The 16,234-nt window shown below is 46.9% G+C and overlaps 1 protein-coding gene across 3 annotated transcripts in view; it reads left to right on the top strand.

Annotated features, from left to right (window-relative positions):
• VWA8 (von Willebrand factor A domain containing 8) overlaps window positions 1–16,234 on the top strand; it is a 96,649-nt gene that overhangs the window by 67,681 nt on the left and 12,734 nt on the right. For 2 of the 3 annotated variants that reach the window (XM_083748365.1, XM_083748364.1), the window contains exons 33-40: window positions 492–601; window positions 3,353–3,501; window positions 6,505–6,706; window positions 8,058–8,139; window positions 8,307–8,511; window positions 11,104–11,212; window positions 11,548–11,704; window positions 13,609–13,717. In XM_083748365.1, the coding sequence (XP_083604491.1) occupies window positions 492–601; window positions 3,353–3,501; window positions 6,505–6,706; window positions 8,058–8,139; window positions 8,307–8,511; window positions 11,104–11,212; window positions 11,548–11,704; window positions 13,609–13,717 (1,123 nt within the window). Of the gene's footprint in view, window positions 1–491; window positions 602–3,352; window positions 3,502–6,504; window positions 6,707–8,057; window positions 8,140–8,306; window positions 8,512–11,103; window positions 11,213–11,547; window positions 11,705–13,608; window positions 13,920–14,968; window positions 15,581–16,234 lie in introns of those variants that run through there. The other variant, XR_014566649.1, reaches the window with a different exon arrangement.

Raw genomic sequence — 16,234 nt, 5'->3', positions numbered from 1 at the left:
TTTACGTTTACATATGAATCTTAAGATTGGTAAAGCAAATGGAATATTATTTGTAATGTTGCCTACAAGGATCAAAACTATCGGCAGTCAACACAAAAAGATTACCTCTGTGATCTCCCTAAATTTAAGAGTGGGGAACATTCTTACTGTGCCCAGGGAGGTGGGACTGCCCCTTTCCTGCCCATCACAGCCACGGCACCTCATGAACATCATCAACTTATGTGGGAAGAAGAAGCCATGTCATCAGCCTGTCTCCCTTAATTCCCTGCATAAAGATGTTGCTGGTATTATACTGGAAGGAAGGAGTCATTTTGAAGTGGTAGCTACGTCACTGTTAACCTGAGAATAAGTCCTAAAGATAATTTGAGGGTGGGGGAGAGAGATTGGGGGCGCAGGAACCAAACAATTGTGACGGTGTTGATCAGTGCAATGGACAAAAGATAAATAAGGCCGTGTTAAATAACCACTGGGCAATTCCACCTGATTTGCAGAAAATATCTTTTAACTAAGCCTACACATATGGAATCTGAAATGAATGGAATTTGCCAGTTACACGCACTGAATGAAGAGCCAACGGAGACCGAATCTGGGATAAAAACAGGTGGGGAATTTAAAATCAATTTGGCACTGCATGAGTCGGGTTTCCACCTGGTCACACTTATTATGTGAATTAAAAGCTTTAACGGGACAATTCCTAGTCATCATTCATCTTATTACAGTACTGCTAACAACATTGTGGCCTCTTCTACAATTGTTTCCCTTCCAAATGCCAAAGTAGGAGAGTTATAACTTCAGATGACAAGATGTAGTGACTCACATCCAAAGAAAGTTTATATTCAGTCTAATTGAAATCAACAGGAAAAGTTAGTTGCAACTCATTTATGTCTTCTGTTTTAACTGGGAGCCTCAGTACAGGCGGTGAGCATTTGAGGCGTGTCCAGTAGCCACACAATTGCCAAAATGAGGGTCCTTTTGGACCTGGAAGAGGGTGGGGCAGGGCGTAACCGGGCAGAGGGTGTGCTTCGCCCATGCACACAAGGGCCGAGAACAGAACCCCCGTGCGAAATGGTCACTGCCCCTACTTACTTCTCACAGTTCCCTCCATGTCAGGACTAGCATGTCAGGAAGAAAGATTTTAGTCTAGCCTCCTACTGTCTCAGTGAGAACCACACCTAGTTTCCAATAGTGCGAATGGAAGCTGGCAGAGCCACCATACAGGTGAAACTCGGAAAATTAGAGCATCGTGGAAAAGTTAATTTATTTCAGTAATTCAACTGAAAAGGTGAAACTAATATATGAGATAGACTCATGACATGCAAAGCGAGATATGTCAAGCCTTTATTTGTTATAATTGTGATGATCATGGCATACAGCTGATGAAAACCCCAAATTAACAATCTCAGAAAATTAGAATATTAAATGAAATCAGCAAAACAAGGACTGCAAATAGAGCAATATTGGACCTCTGAGAAGTAGAAGCGTGCATATGTACTCAGTACTTGGTTTGGGCCCCTTTTGCATCAATTTCTGCCTCAATGCGGTCTGGAATGGATGCTCTCAGCCTGTGGCACTGCTGAAGTGTTATGGAAGACCAGGAAGCTTCAATAGCAGCCTTCAGCTCTTCTGCATTGCTCAGTCTCATGTCTCTCATCTTTCTCTTGGCAATGCCCCATAGATTCTCTATGGGGTTCAGGTCAGGCGAGTTTGCTGGCCAATCAAGCACAGTAATCCCATGGGCATTGAACCAGGTTTTGGTACTTTTGGCAGTGTGGGCAGATGCCAAAGTCCTGCTGGAAAATGAAGTCAGCACCCCCATAAAGCTTGTCTGCGGAAGGAAGCATGAAGTGCTCCAAAATCTCCTGGTAGATGGCTGTGTTGACCCTGGACTTAATGAAGCACAGTGGACCAACACCAGCTGATGACATGGCTCCCCAAATCTCTTTTCTGATGAGAGCAGCTTTTGCATCTCATTTGGAAACCAAGGACCCAGAGTCTGGAAGAAGAATGGGGAGGCACACAATGCCAGATGCTTGAAGACCAGTGTGAAGTTTCCACAGTCTGTGTTGATTTGGGGAGCCATGTCATCAGATGGTGTTGGTGTTTAAAACAACAACTGTGGTATAAGACCAGAAATTCCCTGTTGTCCTGTTTAGGCTCACTGTTGGTTCCACAGAATGCTGTGCAACAGGCAGCTGTAGGTGTTCAGTTCAGACACGTTTGGTAGGAACTTGTGGTGGCCAATGTCAACTACTGTCCTGCATGTCTGCTACAAGAAAGTTGCCTAAATATGGTTTGTGATTGCTTAATAAAAAGCACAAAACTTATGCCTGGAGGTGTAATGTGATTCCCGTACTTTTCTATGCCTCCTGCCAATCACCAGATGAAAACTGCATCTCATCACCTCTAAGGGAATAGCCGCTGAACCATGAGAATCCTGCTCAGCCTACAAACTATCAGTGGGCAATATCTAATTTAAATCTGTTGGTTTTTTCCAGTGAGTTTATCTCAGGATGACTTAGGGAGCAATCTTGTGCAAAAGAAGCTGCCTTAAAGCGAGCTGGAGTAAATTAAACTGGTGTAAAATCATACTAGATCTAAGCCCCCATTCAGCAGTGGGGGATCTCCTGTTGCTCTGCCCAAGGGTGGCAGAGGGAAAACAAGCCTTTAAAAGAGTGGGAAAACAAGCCTTTAAAAGAGTTGGGTTGCCAGCTGAATGGACTGAGTCCCCCGAATCTCCCCTTGCACCAGACTCAGCCAGTTTCAGTTCAGCTCGCTCTTCCGTCACTGAGCCAGGAAGAGCAAGTTTACACTGGCTTTGGCTGAGTTGGGGTTGGCAACTTAATGCCAGCTGAGCCCAGGTGAGCTGGAGATCTGCAGCATCCTCAGCTGCTCTCCCTGACGTATCTTGGCGTAGGATTGGCCCCTTAGCTGGATACAAGCTTTTGCTCTTCGGGATTAAATAAAAATGTTTCTGTATACCTGAAGGCACGTCTCTGTCCCCATCGTTCCGCCCAGACACTGAGGTCCAGTGTGGAGGGCCTTTTGGCAGTTCCCTTGCTGCGAGAAGCCAAGTTACAGGGAACCAGGCAGAGGGCCTTCTCGGTAGTGGCACCCGCCCTGTGGAACGCCCTCCCACCAAATGTCAGAGAGAAAAACAACTACCAGACTTTTAGAAGACATCTGAAGGCAGCCCTGTTTAGGGAAGCTTTTATTGTTTGATGCACTATTGTATTTTAATATTTTGTTGGAAGCTGCCCAGAGTGGCTAGGGAAATATATTATTATGATTATTGTTATTATTATTATTGTTGTTGTTGTTGTTATTTGTTTGCTTCACTTTTGCCTCACTTCAGAACTGCATATGCCACAGGCAGTTTCATGTGACCAGTTGTCTTCTGAAAACCTAAGTGTAGCACTTGGGCAGAAGATCAGCTCCCCCAACAGAATGCTCTCCGATGAACATAATTATGCTTCTCTCATCGTTGGATTTCCACACCTCATGGTAGGCATCTGTCAGGGGTTCAGAAGGAGAGACACAGGAGGGGGAGCAAATGGAGAGTGAGGAGGAGGAGTACGAGGGGGGCGCAGGCAGTGACAGTGGCCAGAGTTATTCCACAAGCCTCTCTAGCGAATCGGAGGACTCACAGAAGGGAGCGCCGGTGGCCAGAGCAAGGGAGATTCCAAGGGAGAAACCTCAAGAGGGAGGGGCCAGCGGGGAGTCCCTGAGCAGCAGCTGGAGATCAGGACCAGCGTCTCCACCAGAGCGCAGTGGGGAGGGGGAGTCCCAGGAGTCGGGACCAGTGTCCTCACCACCAGAGGGAGGAGAGGAGTCAGGTTTGGCAACACCCACATCAGGAAGCGGGGAAACGGTCAGAAGGAAAGTCACCGGCTGGGCGCGCGCGCCAAGTTCAAATGTACAGGAGCGCGGCACAGCGGGGAGCCCGGGAAGGGAGCCAGGTCCTAAAGCCCGCCGGAGGGAGGGGCAAGACTCAGGAGGCTCCGCGTCAGAGGAGTCCAGGAAGGAGGGAACCCCAGAGGGCAGAAGGACCCAACGCAGGAAAGAGCAGCGCAAGAGGTGGAGCCGGGCTAGAATCTTAAACTGGTGTGGGTGGAGCAGTGAGTCAGAGGGGACTTAGCCGGTCTAGCGTTAAGACGTGGGCCTGCGCGCCCAGAGCTTGGAAATGGAAACTAAACTTCAATAAAGACTTTTGTATATAATATCCACTGGGCGTTGGTCCTCTGTGAGCTGGGACCTAGCGGCAGTCCTGACAGCATCGTTTTTACTTAGTTTAAATAAATTAAATGTCAGCATCAAGGATGCCACACTAGGTAGATAATTAGCTCTGGACAAGCTTGATAAAATTCTGATCCTACATGGTAGCAGTTGATGCCCTTCATATAATGGAGGCATTTATGGTGCCACCATAAAAACCACAGAGCCTCTTGGGCGTGCTGATAGGAAGGTCGGCAGTTCGAATCCCTATAACAGAGTGAGCTCCCATTGCTCTGTCCCATCTTCTGCCAACCTAGCAGTTCTAAAGCACACCAGTGCGAGTAGATAAATAGGTACCACTGCAGTGGGAAGGTAAACAGCGTTTCCGTGCTCTCTGATTTCTGTCATGGTGTCCTGTTGCGCCAGAAGCGGTTTAGTCATGCTGGCCACATGACCCGGAAAACTGTCTGTGGACATAAGCCGGCTCTCTTGGCCTGAAAGCAAAATGAGCATTGCAACCTCATAGTCACCTTTGACTGGACTTAACCGTCCAGTGGTCCTTTACCTTACCTTTCTTTACCATCGTCTGTTGCCCAGAATAGGAGAGGAGATGCCGCCACCTCTTAATTATTGGATCGTGCAGCGGGATTTAACTGAAATATACCTAAGAAATTAGACAATGCATTGTAGATAAAATTAAATATAACATTTCAGTAAAAGTAATATACATTTTTCATTTAAATATCTGCTTAGTTAACAACAGCATTCCAAACAAGATCTAGGAGGTGTTCCTGTTATAACACCTTGAAAGAGGTTTCATAGGTAGATTTCACCACACAGTAGGGACGCGGGTGGTGCTGTGGGTTAAAAAAACAGAGCCTAGGACTTGCTGATCAGAAGGTCGGCGGTTCGAATCCCCACAACGGTGTGAGCTCCCGTTGCTCAGTCCCTGCTCCTGCCAACCTAGCAGTTCGAAAGCACATCAGAGTGCAAGTAGATAAATAGGTACCGCTCTGGCGGGAAGGTAAACGGCGTTTCCATGCGCTGCTCTGGTTCACCAGAAGCAGCTTAGTCATGCTGGCCACATGACCCGGAAGCTGTACGCTGGCTCCCTTGGCCAGTAAAGCGAAATGAGTGCCGCAACAGCAGAGTCGGTCACGACTGGACCTAATGGTCAGGGGTCCCTTTACCTTTACCTTTACCTTTTACCTTTCATCACAACACGTGTCCCTGTGGCTTGGAGGAGCCATAGTTGGTGAACTTTTAATTGCAGAAGCCTGTTGAGCCTTCATTAGTCCCTGTTCAAGGAAGTGAATGTTTAAGTTGATATTTCCCTTTTCCTCATTGTTCATCCTTAACACATTGCCTTCCGTTAAGAGTTTGGGTGTAATCCTTGACGCCTCCCTTTCCATGGAGGTTACAGCAACAGCCAAGGCAACATTCTTCCACCTTCGCCGCATCAAGCAGTTGGTCCCTTACCTTTCCCGCCCCGACCTGGCCACAGTGATCCATGCGACTGTCACCTCCAGGCTTGACTACTGTAATTCGCTCTATGCGGGGCTGCCCTTGAAGCTGTCCCAGAAACTCCACCGGGTGCAGAATGCTGCAGCGAAGCTCCTCACGGGATCTCTGCCATGGGAGTATATTCACCCAGTGCTTTTCAAGCTGCACTGGCTCCCGGTGGAGTACAGGGTCAGATTTAAGGTGCTGCTTTTGACCTTTAAAGCCCTTCACGGCCTAGGACCCTCTTACCTACGGGACCGCCTCTCCTGGTATGCCCCATGGAGAGCCTCAAGGTCCATAAATAGCAACACCCTAGTGGTCCCGGGCCCTAAGGAAGTTAGATTAGCTTCAACCAGAGCCAGGGACTTTTCAGCACTGGCTCCGGCCTGGTGGAACACTCTGCCTCATGAGACCAGGGCCCTGCAGGATCTGATTTCTTTCTGCAGGGCCTGTAAGACAGAGTTGTTCCACCTGGCCTTTGGCTTGGAGCCAATTTGATTCCCTCCCTCTCTTTCTTTTTTCTTTTCCTTCTCCTGCGATGAGGCTACATTTTAATATTTTAATATTGTATTTTAATTTGTTTTTAAGTTGTAATCATTCAACTTGTTTTTATTATTGCTTGTAAGCCGCTCTGAGCCTGGCCTTGGCTGGGGAGGGCAGGGTTTAAATAAAAAATATGATGATGATGATGATGATGATGATGATGATTTTATGGACCAGTTACAGGATTGTATACTCTGTTGTGCAGTGCAGTCCTATTATCCTGCTTCTCTTGTGATTTTCCTGCAGTCTCCCAATGAGGTTTACAGCTGGAAGAGGGACTCTGTCCTGGGCCAGAGGCAACTTTTGGCTTCTGATCCCTTGTATTATGGAAAGCGCAGCAAAGGTGGAGCAGCAAAGCGACCAAATTGTGTGACTCTTGCAGCTGCCAATCAGGTGGTCAGGGTTCTGGCTCCTGGAGATGTGCCTTTGAAAGAACTTTATCCCAAAGGTAACACAAGTGGGATTACTAAATTACATTTCACTTAGCAGTTCTTAGAAGTAAATAGTGTGATTTACTTTTAGTAAATATACATAAAATTGGGCTGTGAGTTTCTTTGAGAAGCAGCAAGCTCTACAACAGAATGCTGAATTGGCAAATATGGAATTTTGTAGTCTTTTGTGTAGTGTAGTCAGGACTTCATGATTCTGTGTAAAAGCACAGAATGTGATGCTGGGCGCATAACAAGAACCTCACTTTGTAATTAATTAATTATGTTTCTGTACCACTCTTTATCACAGGCGGTTTACAACATAAAAATGAAAACACAAAATGCATAACATAACAGCAAGAACAAAAAATGACCCTCTCCCACAAACGCATTTAAAAGGCCATAGATTGTTTAATTAGCCAAAGGCCTGGTTGGGGGGGAAAAGGTCTTTTATTTTATTTTGAAAGCAAGTTTTTTGCCCTTATGCTTGTGAAACTATTCTGTAGTGGCGGCAGAAGCCTTCCAGAGAGATTTCCAGTGTGCTTTGTGGTAGGGCTTGCTAATGCTTACTAATGCCAGTGTGGTGTAGTGGTTAAGAGCGGTGGACTCGTAATCTGGTGAACCGGGTTCGATTCCCCGCTCCTCCACATGCAGCTGCTGGGTGACCTTGGGCCAGTCACACTTCTCTGAAGTCTCTCAGCCCCACTCACCTCACTGAGTGTTGTGGGGAAGGAAGGGAAAGGAGAGTGTTAGCCGCTTTGAGACTCCTTAAGGGGAGTGAAAGGCGGGATATCAAATCCAAACTCTCTAATCAGTTCTTTCCACTTGTTCACAGCACATGTCTATAGGGGTTGTGCATATTCTTGAGCGATGAGCTGCCTCTATGGTCAGTATAGAAGTTATGTTCAACCCACCTGGGTCTAAATGGTTCAAGTGCAAGTCTTCTGCTTGTATGTTCATGCATTAACCGCTTTAATGCTGCTAGATAACTATCGTACCAACTGAAAAAGCGTGTTTGCAGCTTTTAAACTCTGCTAGTCTCTAAAAATTTGGAAGAAGAAATCCATTGGGGCATCCTTGTCTCAGTCTGTATCTCTGGCATTCAGCTTTTCCAAAGCGTTCTGTGTTGAAATGCTCTTCACGTGTACTTACATTTTAGTATTTGTTACGAGATGATAGATTAAGATGGGTCAGTCATGGCTGATCAGGTTTTGTTCATGTTTGTTTATAATTCAACATTCACGGCATAAGCATTCATTTCTTTTTCTGAAATTAAGCTTTATAAAGTGTTTTTGAGAGATGTGGAAATGTGATTTATTAAAAGAGTTTGCTGTTAACTATAAAATATCCTTCCAATACTTCTGTTTGCAGATGTTACTCCTCCCCAAGCTGCTGGTTACCTGGAAATTACGGATCTTACAACAAAGAAACTTAAATATATTCCTATTCCCAGGTATTTCATGTTTAAATCTGTCTCAGCCGCAAACAACAAACAGAAGCCATTGCACTAATATTTTAATCCGTAGGGCTTCCCTAACTTTGTTCAAAGCTCAACACCATTTTCCGTTCTCCATAGTTTTAAAATACACTTTCAGTAAACCAGCTTCCCTTGGTTTTCAGGCCAACAAACCTGACTCCCTATACATCGTGGCTCTCGGCGATTTCAGACACGGACGTCTTGTTGGCCGCACTCGGCGAAGCAGGTGTGGTCACTGTTGACATGGGTGGCAATGTCAGGCTCTGGGAAACCAGCTTGGAAAGTCTTCAGAGATCACTCCAGGAATGGAGAACCATGATTGGAGAAGAGAATGGCAGGCCTGTGCAGGTAAGATGCATATCCGGGGCTCCAGGGGTTAAATTTTGTGCTTTTAGGCTGAGCTACCTGGGCCTGGGTGTGCTCAGTCCTAAAAATCCTCTCCTTGTATGACCGCCTCTCCTGGTATGCCCCGCGGAAGACCCTAAGGTCCACAAATGGCAACATTTTGGAGGTCCCAAGTCACAAGGTGGTTAGATTGGTCTCAAGTAGGGTCAGGGCCTTTTCAGTATTGGCCCTGACTTGGTGGAACACTCTGTCACAAGAGACTAGGGCCCTGGCCTTTGGTTTGGACTCAGTCTGACCCTTATGTTTCCCTCCCCTTATGGTTTTGATCTATGGGCTACTTTTAAAATGAGGCTGCATTTTAAATTGCTTTTTAACCTGTATTTTAAATTCCCCCCCCCCCCCGTCATGTTTTTACTGTAATTTTACTGAGCCCAGCTCTGGCCGGGGAGGGCAAGGTATAAATAAATTATTATTATTATTATTATTATTATTATTATTATTATTATTATTATTACTATTATTATTCAAGGACAGAACGGAAAAGCAGCCTCTGAAAACCGGATTGGTTTGGCTGTTAAAATTGTGTTTTATTTCATTTTGTGGGGGTCTTATTAATAGTTTAGGGCTCTTACTGTTTTATGCTGTGTTTTAATTTTTGGCCTTTTATTTTGTGAGCCTCGCAGACAGCTTCTCTTATGGGGCAGCTATAAAAATCTAGGAAGGAAACTTACAGTCAGTACTAGGAGCCCTGATTTCTGCCCTGAATTTAAAGAAGGCCATTATTATCTTTGCCTGCCGCCCTGAGGGCTCCAGTCCCAACCTCCGTTATGGCTCCAGATTCCCTCAAAGCCTGGATTGAAGACAGCGTATTTCAGGTTTGGATGTGGGTACAGTATCAGACTGGCCTGAAAGTACAAAAAGGCAGAATGCTTCTCATCTGAAGAGAAAGCTCCCCACAGATGTCTGCGGGAGGTGGCAAGGTTAACTACGCAGAAGAATATAGTAAAGAATCCAGACATGGAGCCACAGATTGCTGCACACAGCCCATAATACCAACAATATCCAGGCAACCTCTTTTAGCCTCCATCTTCTGCCTTTTCTAAAATGATAATTGTTTCTCATCTTGAACAATATGTCTTAAACCTCAGCAGCACCTGGTAGGCTGGTTATGGAACCAGGATGCAGGAAGCAAAGTTCCTTTCACTGGGCGATCTTTTCTGTCCCATATTCCCTTTTTGCAAGATGCTCTCTGTTTACAGAACCTTGTGTAACTGCTGACGTGCTCCTGCTATTGGAGTCATCAAATGCTTTTCACAGGTCATGAGAAAAAAAAGGCTTCTGGCAGCCTGGTCCTGGTGTTATTGCTCTGCCAGGGCTATCTGCTCTCATCATCACTGGAGGAACCACAGCACCATCCATTGGTCAAATATAAATATACAGTACAGTTCATAGAGTGGCATTTCCCTTAGAGTCGTTCTCTGTAAAGGCTGTGGTAAATGACTGCTTAAAGGGAAAGGGAAAGGAACCCCTGACCTTTAGATCCAGTCATGACCGACTCTGGGGTTGTGGCGCTCATCTCACTTTATTGGCTGAGGGAGCTGGTGTGCAGCTTCCGGGTCATGTGGCCAGCATGACTAAGCCGCTTCTGGCAAACCAGAGCAGTGCACCGAAACACCGTTTACCTTTCCGCTGGAGCGGTACCTATTTATCTACTTGCACTTTAATGTGCTTTCAAACTGCTAGGTTGGCAGGAGCAGGGACTGAGCAACGGGAGCTCACCCCGTCACGGGGATTCGAACCACCGACCTTCTGATTGGCAAGTCCTAGGCTCAGTGGTTTAACCCACAGCAGGTATCTATAATCTCTTGATGGACATGGATGGAGCACATGGTGATAAATGTATCCAATGTGTTCAGCATCAGATTTCTAATGAAGATTGGAAATGAATATAGAAATTATCCTCAAACATTTCTTCAGTACTGATCTAAAAGATAACTTTAAAATATATATAATAAACTATTTTGGAAGAAACAGAGAAGGCATTCCTGTGAGACCATCAAAGGAAGCGGTGAGGTTCAAGGTCATGCAATTGAGTTGCCCAGGAGAGAGGAGCACGTTGATCTTTAGGGCAAAGTCCCTGGACTTGACGGGAAGTTTCATGTTTTTAGCACCTTTGATGGTGGAAGAAGTTAAGATCCAGACTCAGAAGCAAGCTCAGACACTTCCGCATTTTGTGCCCTAACTTCTCGGGAGCAAGGGAGCATAAAGAGCATTTTGACAAAATTCAAATTAACTCCTTTCGTTCTCTCCGCCCCCTTGTTGATTTCTCTAAGGAGCCCTGATCATTTGAACAGGTACCCTTCTATTATGCTTTATATGTTTTGATTTGCTCACACTCTTTCAGTGCCCCAGATGTAGCCCTGATCTTCTTTCCTTCCCAGGAAACCTTTTATTTGATGCATTACATCAGCCATCCTTTGGGTAAAGGAATACTAATATGGTCAAGCTGGTTCTATGCCTAGATCTTATAAAGAGCGCATGGCGGAGTATCCTATAACCATCATTTTCCTGCAAACTTTGTTTTTGCTTCAACAGATAACTATCGAGAGAGAAAGCGGTTTGGATGTCAGCTCTCCTAAGCATGGGAAGATAGATCCAGATAACACTCCTCATGTTGGTGGAAACATGTGGGCTGGTGGAACAGGTACAAAACCATTGTTTGCGCCTGATATTCAAGAGCCATCCCTGAAACGTGCTGAAGTGGTTAGGGTGTCCCAAGCTCTGTTGCATATGTAGCATGCAGTTCTAAACAATTCGCTTGAAATGACAGTGTACTGATCTGCTCATTCTCTAGGGCAGAGCTTTCCAAACTGTGTATCACAACACAACACAACCTTCGGTTTGCTAGGAAAACTGTATGACTGTGTCGCGCAATGATGCACGATGTCTAAAAAGTGTGTCACCAACGTGAGACGTTTGACAAGCCATTGGATTCTCCTCCATCCAAAATCAAGAGCGCCGTTTCTGCATCTTTTCTAGGTGGAAGAGACACGGCTGGGCTGGGCGGCAAAGGCGGTCCGTACCGACTGGATGCTGGCCACAAGGTCTACCAGGTGTCTCAAGCAGAGAAAGATGCTGTGCCTGAAGAGGTGAAGAAAGCCGCCAGGGAGATGGGAGAAAAGGCTTTTAAACAGAGGTTAATATTCACTTTGTAATGGATTTCTCTTCATGCAGTGGACACTTTGAAAGAAGCATTGGGTTTATAAAGTGAAATCCCTTGTGCCTACTAGACACATTCTCCATCAAGGGCCCCAGCAGATAATGCATGTGTGTGCATTTAACATGCCTGATCTTTGTCATTTAAGCAGCAACAAGAGGAGCACCAATCAGGACTGTACCATGTAGGGAGCAGGGGTAGTTGACTCTCCCCCCACTCCCCAGGCTGCAGTCCTAATAAAAATGCTGCTAATACATGGGAGCATAGCTGTCAACCGTCCCTTATTTGGCGGGAAAGTCCCTTATCCCAGCACCGTGTCCCGCTGCTGTCCCTTATTGATGATGTCCCTTAAATTTCCCTGGTTTCAAAGGAAGCAGCTCCTCTCCCTCCCTCCCTGCCGGCCAGGGAGGAGGGAAGCTCCAACTGTGTTGCTTGGCTGCGTTGCTCACCCAATAAGGAGTCTAAGAACGACTGGGGGGTGGAGCTTGCATGCCTTGTGCCGATCAAATCAGCCGCGTTGCCTAGGGACTCGCCTTTGCTCAGCGCTTCCCAGCAGAGAGGTGACGGTGGTTTTCCTTGCTGCATCCCCTTTGCCAGGTTGCTGCGCTGTGGGAACCACCGCTTGAGGCTTCGTTTGGCTGCTGGTTGACTAAAATCCCTTATTTTGGCTGCTGATCCCTTATTTTTGAGGTTGCTGGTCCCTTATTTTCAAATCTGTAAGTTGACAGCTATGCATGGGAGGGATTCATTCAGCTCTTGTAAAAACATGAGCATGCATAAGAAGGCACAGGCAGTTGCTCAGTAAATTATTTGCTCCTTTACCTTCCTTCTCCACTTGATTTGTTTCTTGATTCCCCCAGGAAGTTGTTTGCAGTTACGTATAATTTATACCAATTGTCTTGACTGTTCCATTACAGTGGTGCCCCACAAGACGAATGCCTCGCAAGATGAAAAACTCGCTAGACGAAAGAGTTTTCCGTTTTTTGAGTCGTTCCACAAGACGAATTTCCCTATGGGCTTGCTTCGCAAGACGAAACGTCTTGCGAGTTCTTGCGAGTTTGTTTCCTTTTTCTTAAAGCCGTTAATAGCTGCTAAGCCGCTAATAGCCGCTAAGCCGCTAATAGTTGTGCTTCACACGATGAAAAAACCACAAGATAAAGAGACTCGCGGAACGGATTAATTTCGTCTTGCGAGGCACCACTGTACTTGAAAGATATTGTTCTATTTAGTTTGAAACCTGCTCGTCACACACGTGATCGCATTGGGAGCATGTGGGCGCATTGTTACTGAAATGCTCTGATGGGGAGCTAAAGATTGGGTTTCCTCGGGAGAAAGTGGCATGACAAGGGGAAGTCTGGATGAGCCGTGAGACAGAGTCATAGAACTGTAGAGAGTTGGAAGGGGCCCTGCTAAGGTTGCCACAGGCCCTCTTTTTCCAGGACACGTCATGGATAGAGTCATCATAGCAATTCATAGTTAAAAGTAGAAGTCAGCAGATTTGTCCCCATTTTTGCTCTTCAAAATATGGCGGCCTAATTCTAGTCCAATTCCCTGCAAGACAGGAATCACAAGTTCTGTTTAAAAACCTCCAATATATGTGAAGGAAATCAAAGTGGCTACCTGAATGCTTCAGTTTTCCTGATTTCACTTCTATATCTTCTTGATATAAGACAAGCCAGATTTCAGGATATGAGAGTTCAGTATAAAAATAGTCTAGCTGAGATTCAAATTCTGTTGACATTTGGACCATCCCAGTTAATGTGGTAGAATGTCTGTTTTAGAACTTAAGCTATGAAGGCCTGTTTTATTCTGCACTGCAGCACTTGCATGTCCTGTAAAATGCCTCTTATTCATTTTGTTCTATATTCATCTCATTTCTTCAGACTAAAAGAAATCCAGATGAGTGAATATGATGCATCTACATATGAGAGGTTCTCTGGAGCTGTTCGACGGCAAGTTCATTTACTCCGAATCATCCTGGATAATTTACAGGTACTAATTGACTTTTAAAAACTGATAAACTCTCTTTTCTGCATTTTACCTGAGAGGAAATTGTTTATTTTAAAGTTATTAGCAAGGGAAAAATATATGAAAAGACGGGAGGGATCTCTCTGGTATGAGGGTTTAATGGATGACATGGGAGCGGTTTTACGGGTCCCACTCAAAATTCTCTAGCAGTAGAAAACTAATTACCGTATTTTTTGCCCTATAGGACGCACTTTTTCCTCTCCAAAAATGAAGGGGAAATGCGTGTGCGTCCTATGGGGCGAATGCAGGAGAGCGCACCGACCCCTCTCGCTCTCCAGGCTTCAGAAAGCTATCCGCAAGCCTTGCAAGCCTGGCGGGAGGTCCCGCGGGCTCACAAGGCTTGCGGGCAGCAGCCTGCAGCCCACAAGCTCGGGGGACAGCGGGGAGGCATCCTATGGGGCGAATGCAGGCTTTCGCTGAAGCCTGGAGAGCGAGAGGGGTCGGTGCGCAAGCTTGCTTCTCCCCATCGCCAGCCCCACAAGCTTGGGGGATAGCGGGGAGGCAGAGCGCCGCCACCCCGCTATTCCCCGACCTGATCTGGAGGCTGGCGATGGAGGAGCGCCGCCACCCCGCTATTCCCCGACCTGATCTGGAGGCTGGCGGGGGGGGGAGAAGCAAGCTTACTTCTCCCCATCGCCAGCCCCACAAGCTCGGGGGATAGCGGGGAGGCGGAGCGCCGCCACCCCGCTATTCCCCGACCTCATCTGGAGGCTGGCTGGGGGGAGAAGCAAGCTTGCTTCTCCCCCCCCCCCCACCAGCCCCACAAGCTTGGGGGATAGCGGGGAGGCAGAGCGCCGCCACCCCGCTATTCCCCGACCTGATCTGGAGGCTGGCGATGGGGAGAAGCAAGCTTGCTTCTCCCCCCCCCCCCGCCAGCCCCACAAGCTCGGGGGATAGCAGGGAGGCGGAGCGCTGCCACCCCGCTATTCCCGGACCTGGTCTGGAGGCTGGCGGGCGGGGGGGGAGAAGCAAGCTTCTCCCCATCACCAGCCCCACCAGCTCGGGGACAGCAGGGCAAGCCGCTGCCCCACGGAGGCTAGAGAAGCTGTCCCTGAAGGCAGAAGAGGGAGACGGAGCTCTCCGTCTCCCTCTTCTAGCTTGGGGATGGCTGCGCAAACCTGGGCGGGGAAAAAAAATTTCCCCTTGATTTCCCCCCCAAAAAAACTAGGTGCGTCCTATGGGCCGGTGCGTCCTATAGGGCGAAAAATACGGTAGCTAGCAATGAGTTGTGATATTTGAATTCATTACTTGCTGACCCAACCAACTGGACATAAGTTGCATATCTGAGTAGACTGTCACAATAGGGATTTTCTGCCATGGCTGCTGTATCTCTTCACATTTCAGCAGAGGTAACGCACACATCCAGCTGCTGCCCATCAAGTCTATAGCTGTGAACAGTAGATCCATGTGAAATAAGAGGTGCTTCCTGCTTTGAATTTAAATCTTCATTTTGGAGTCCAAAAGCATCTCAGCCTTTTTTCTGAAGCTGCACCAATGCACCATCAATTACCTGTTTTCCTATTTTTTATTTCCAAGTTTTGCTCAGGCCTCTGTGCAGTTTGCCACAGTTTTCAGTTCACCTCCCTTCCTGGCGGGAATACATACAGCACAAAAAAGGACCAGGATGTGATCACACAACATACATATTGGCGCACGAATTAAATTGCAGCTCACAAAGGAGTTGTAAACCAAAAGGAAGAGCAGAATGCAGGGATCCCATGGAATAGAAAACCTTCTCTTCCTTAGTGTGCGCATGTATGAACCGGGGCTAAGCTTATTTGTGGCCAGGGGTTAGAATATTGGAATGACAGCCGTAGATATATAGAAGAAGAAGAAGAAGAGGAGGAGGAGGAGTTTGGACTTGATATCCCGCCTTTCATTCCCCTTAAGGTGTCTCAAAGCAGCTAACAATCTCCTTTCCCTTCCTCCCCCACAACAAACACTCTGTGAGGTGAGTGGGGCTGAGAGACTTCAGAGAAGTGTGACTGGCCCAAGGTCACCCAGCAGCTGCATGTGGAGGAGCGGGGACGCGAACCCGGTTCACCAGATTACGAGTCCACCGCTCTTAACCACTACACCACACTGGCACTGAGATGGACTCTGAGAACCTCTAACACCCTTGACAGGTCCATTTTGATAGGTGGGTAGGGCTCCCCATCTGCCACTCACTTGATTTTGCCATGAGGTCAGGTGAGCTGCATTTTTTCCTACTCCACACCTTATATCTAATGTCAGATGTCGAGAAGGTGGATGGAGCTTGTGGGAAATGGCCCTGTGACCTTGTTTAGGCCATTGTCCATCCCTTTCCCGCTGCTGCTTTAGGAGGTGCTGCATCTAGTTTTGAAAGAGAGGGTGATTCGTGTCATAGTTCACTGATCCCTGAAACTCATGCCATTGTGCTCAGATAATGCTTTCAGCTGAGTGAGCCTTTACATCTGCTCCAGGAGTGTTTCAGCTATTTGTCCATGGCGTGATCTTTCT

The sequence above is a fragment of the Podarcis gaigeae genome (assembly GCF_964106915.1).
Source record: "Podarcis gaigeae genome assembly, chromosome: 7".
NCBI lineage: Eukaryota > Metazoa > Chordata > Lepidosauria > Squamata > Lacertidae > Podarcis > Podarcis gaigeae.
This window is presented reverse-complemented; position numbering and strand designations above follow the sequence as displayed.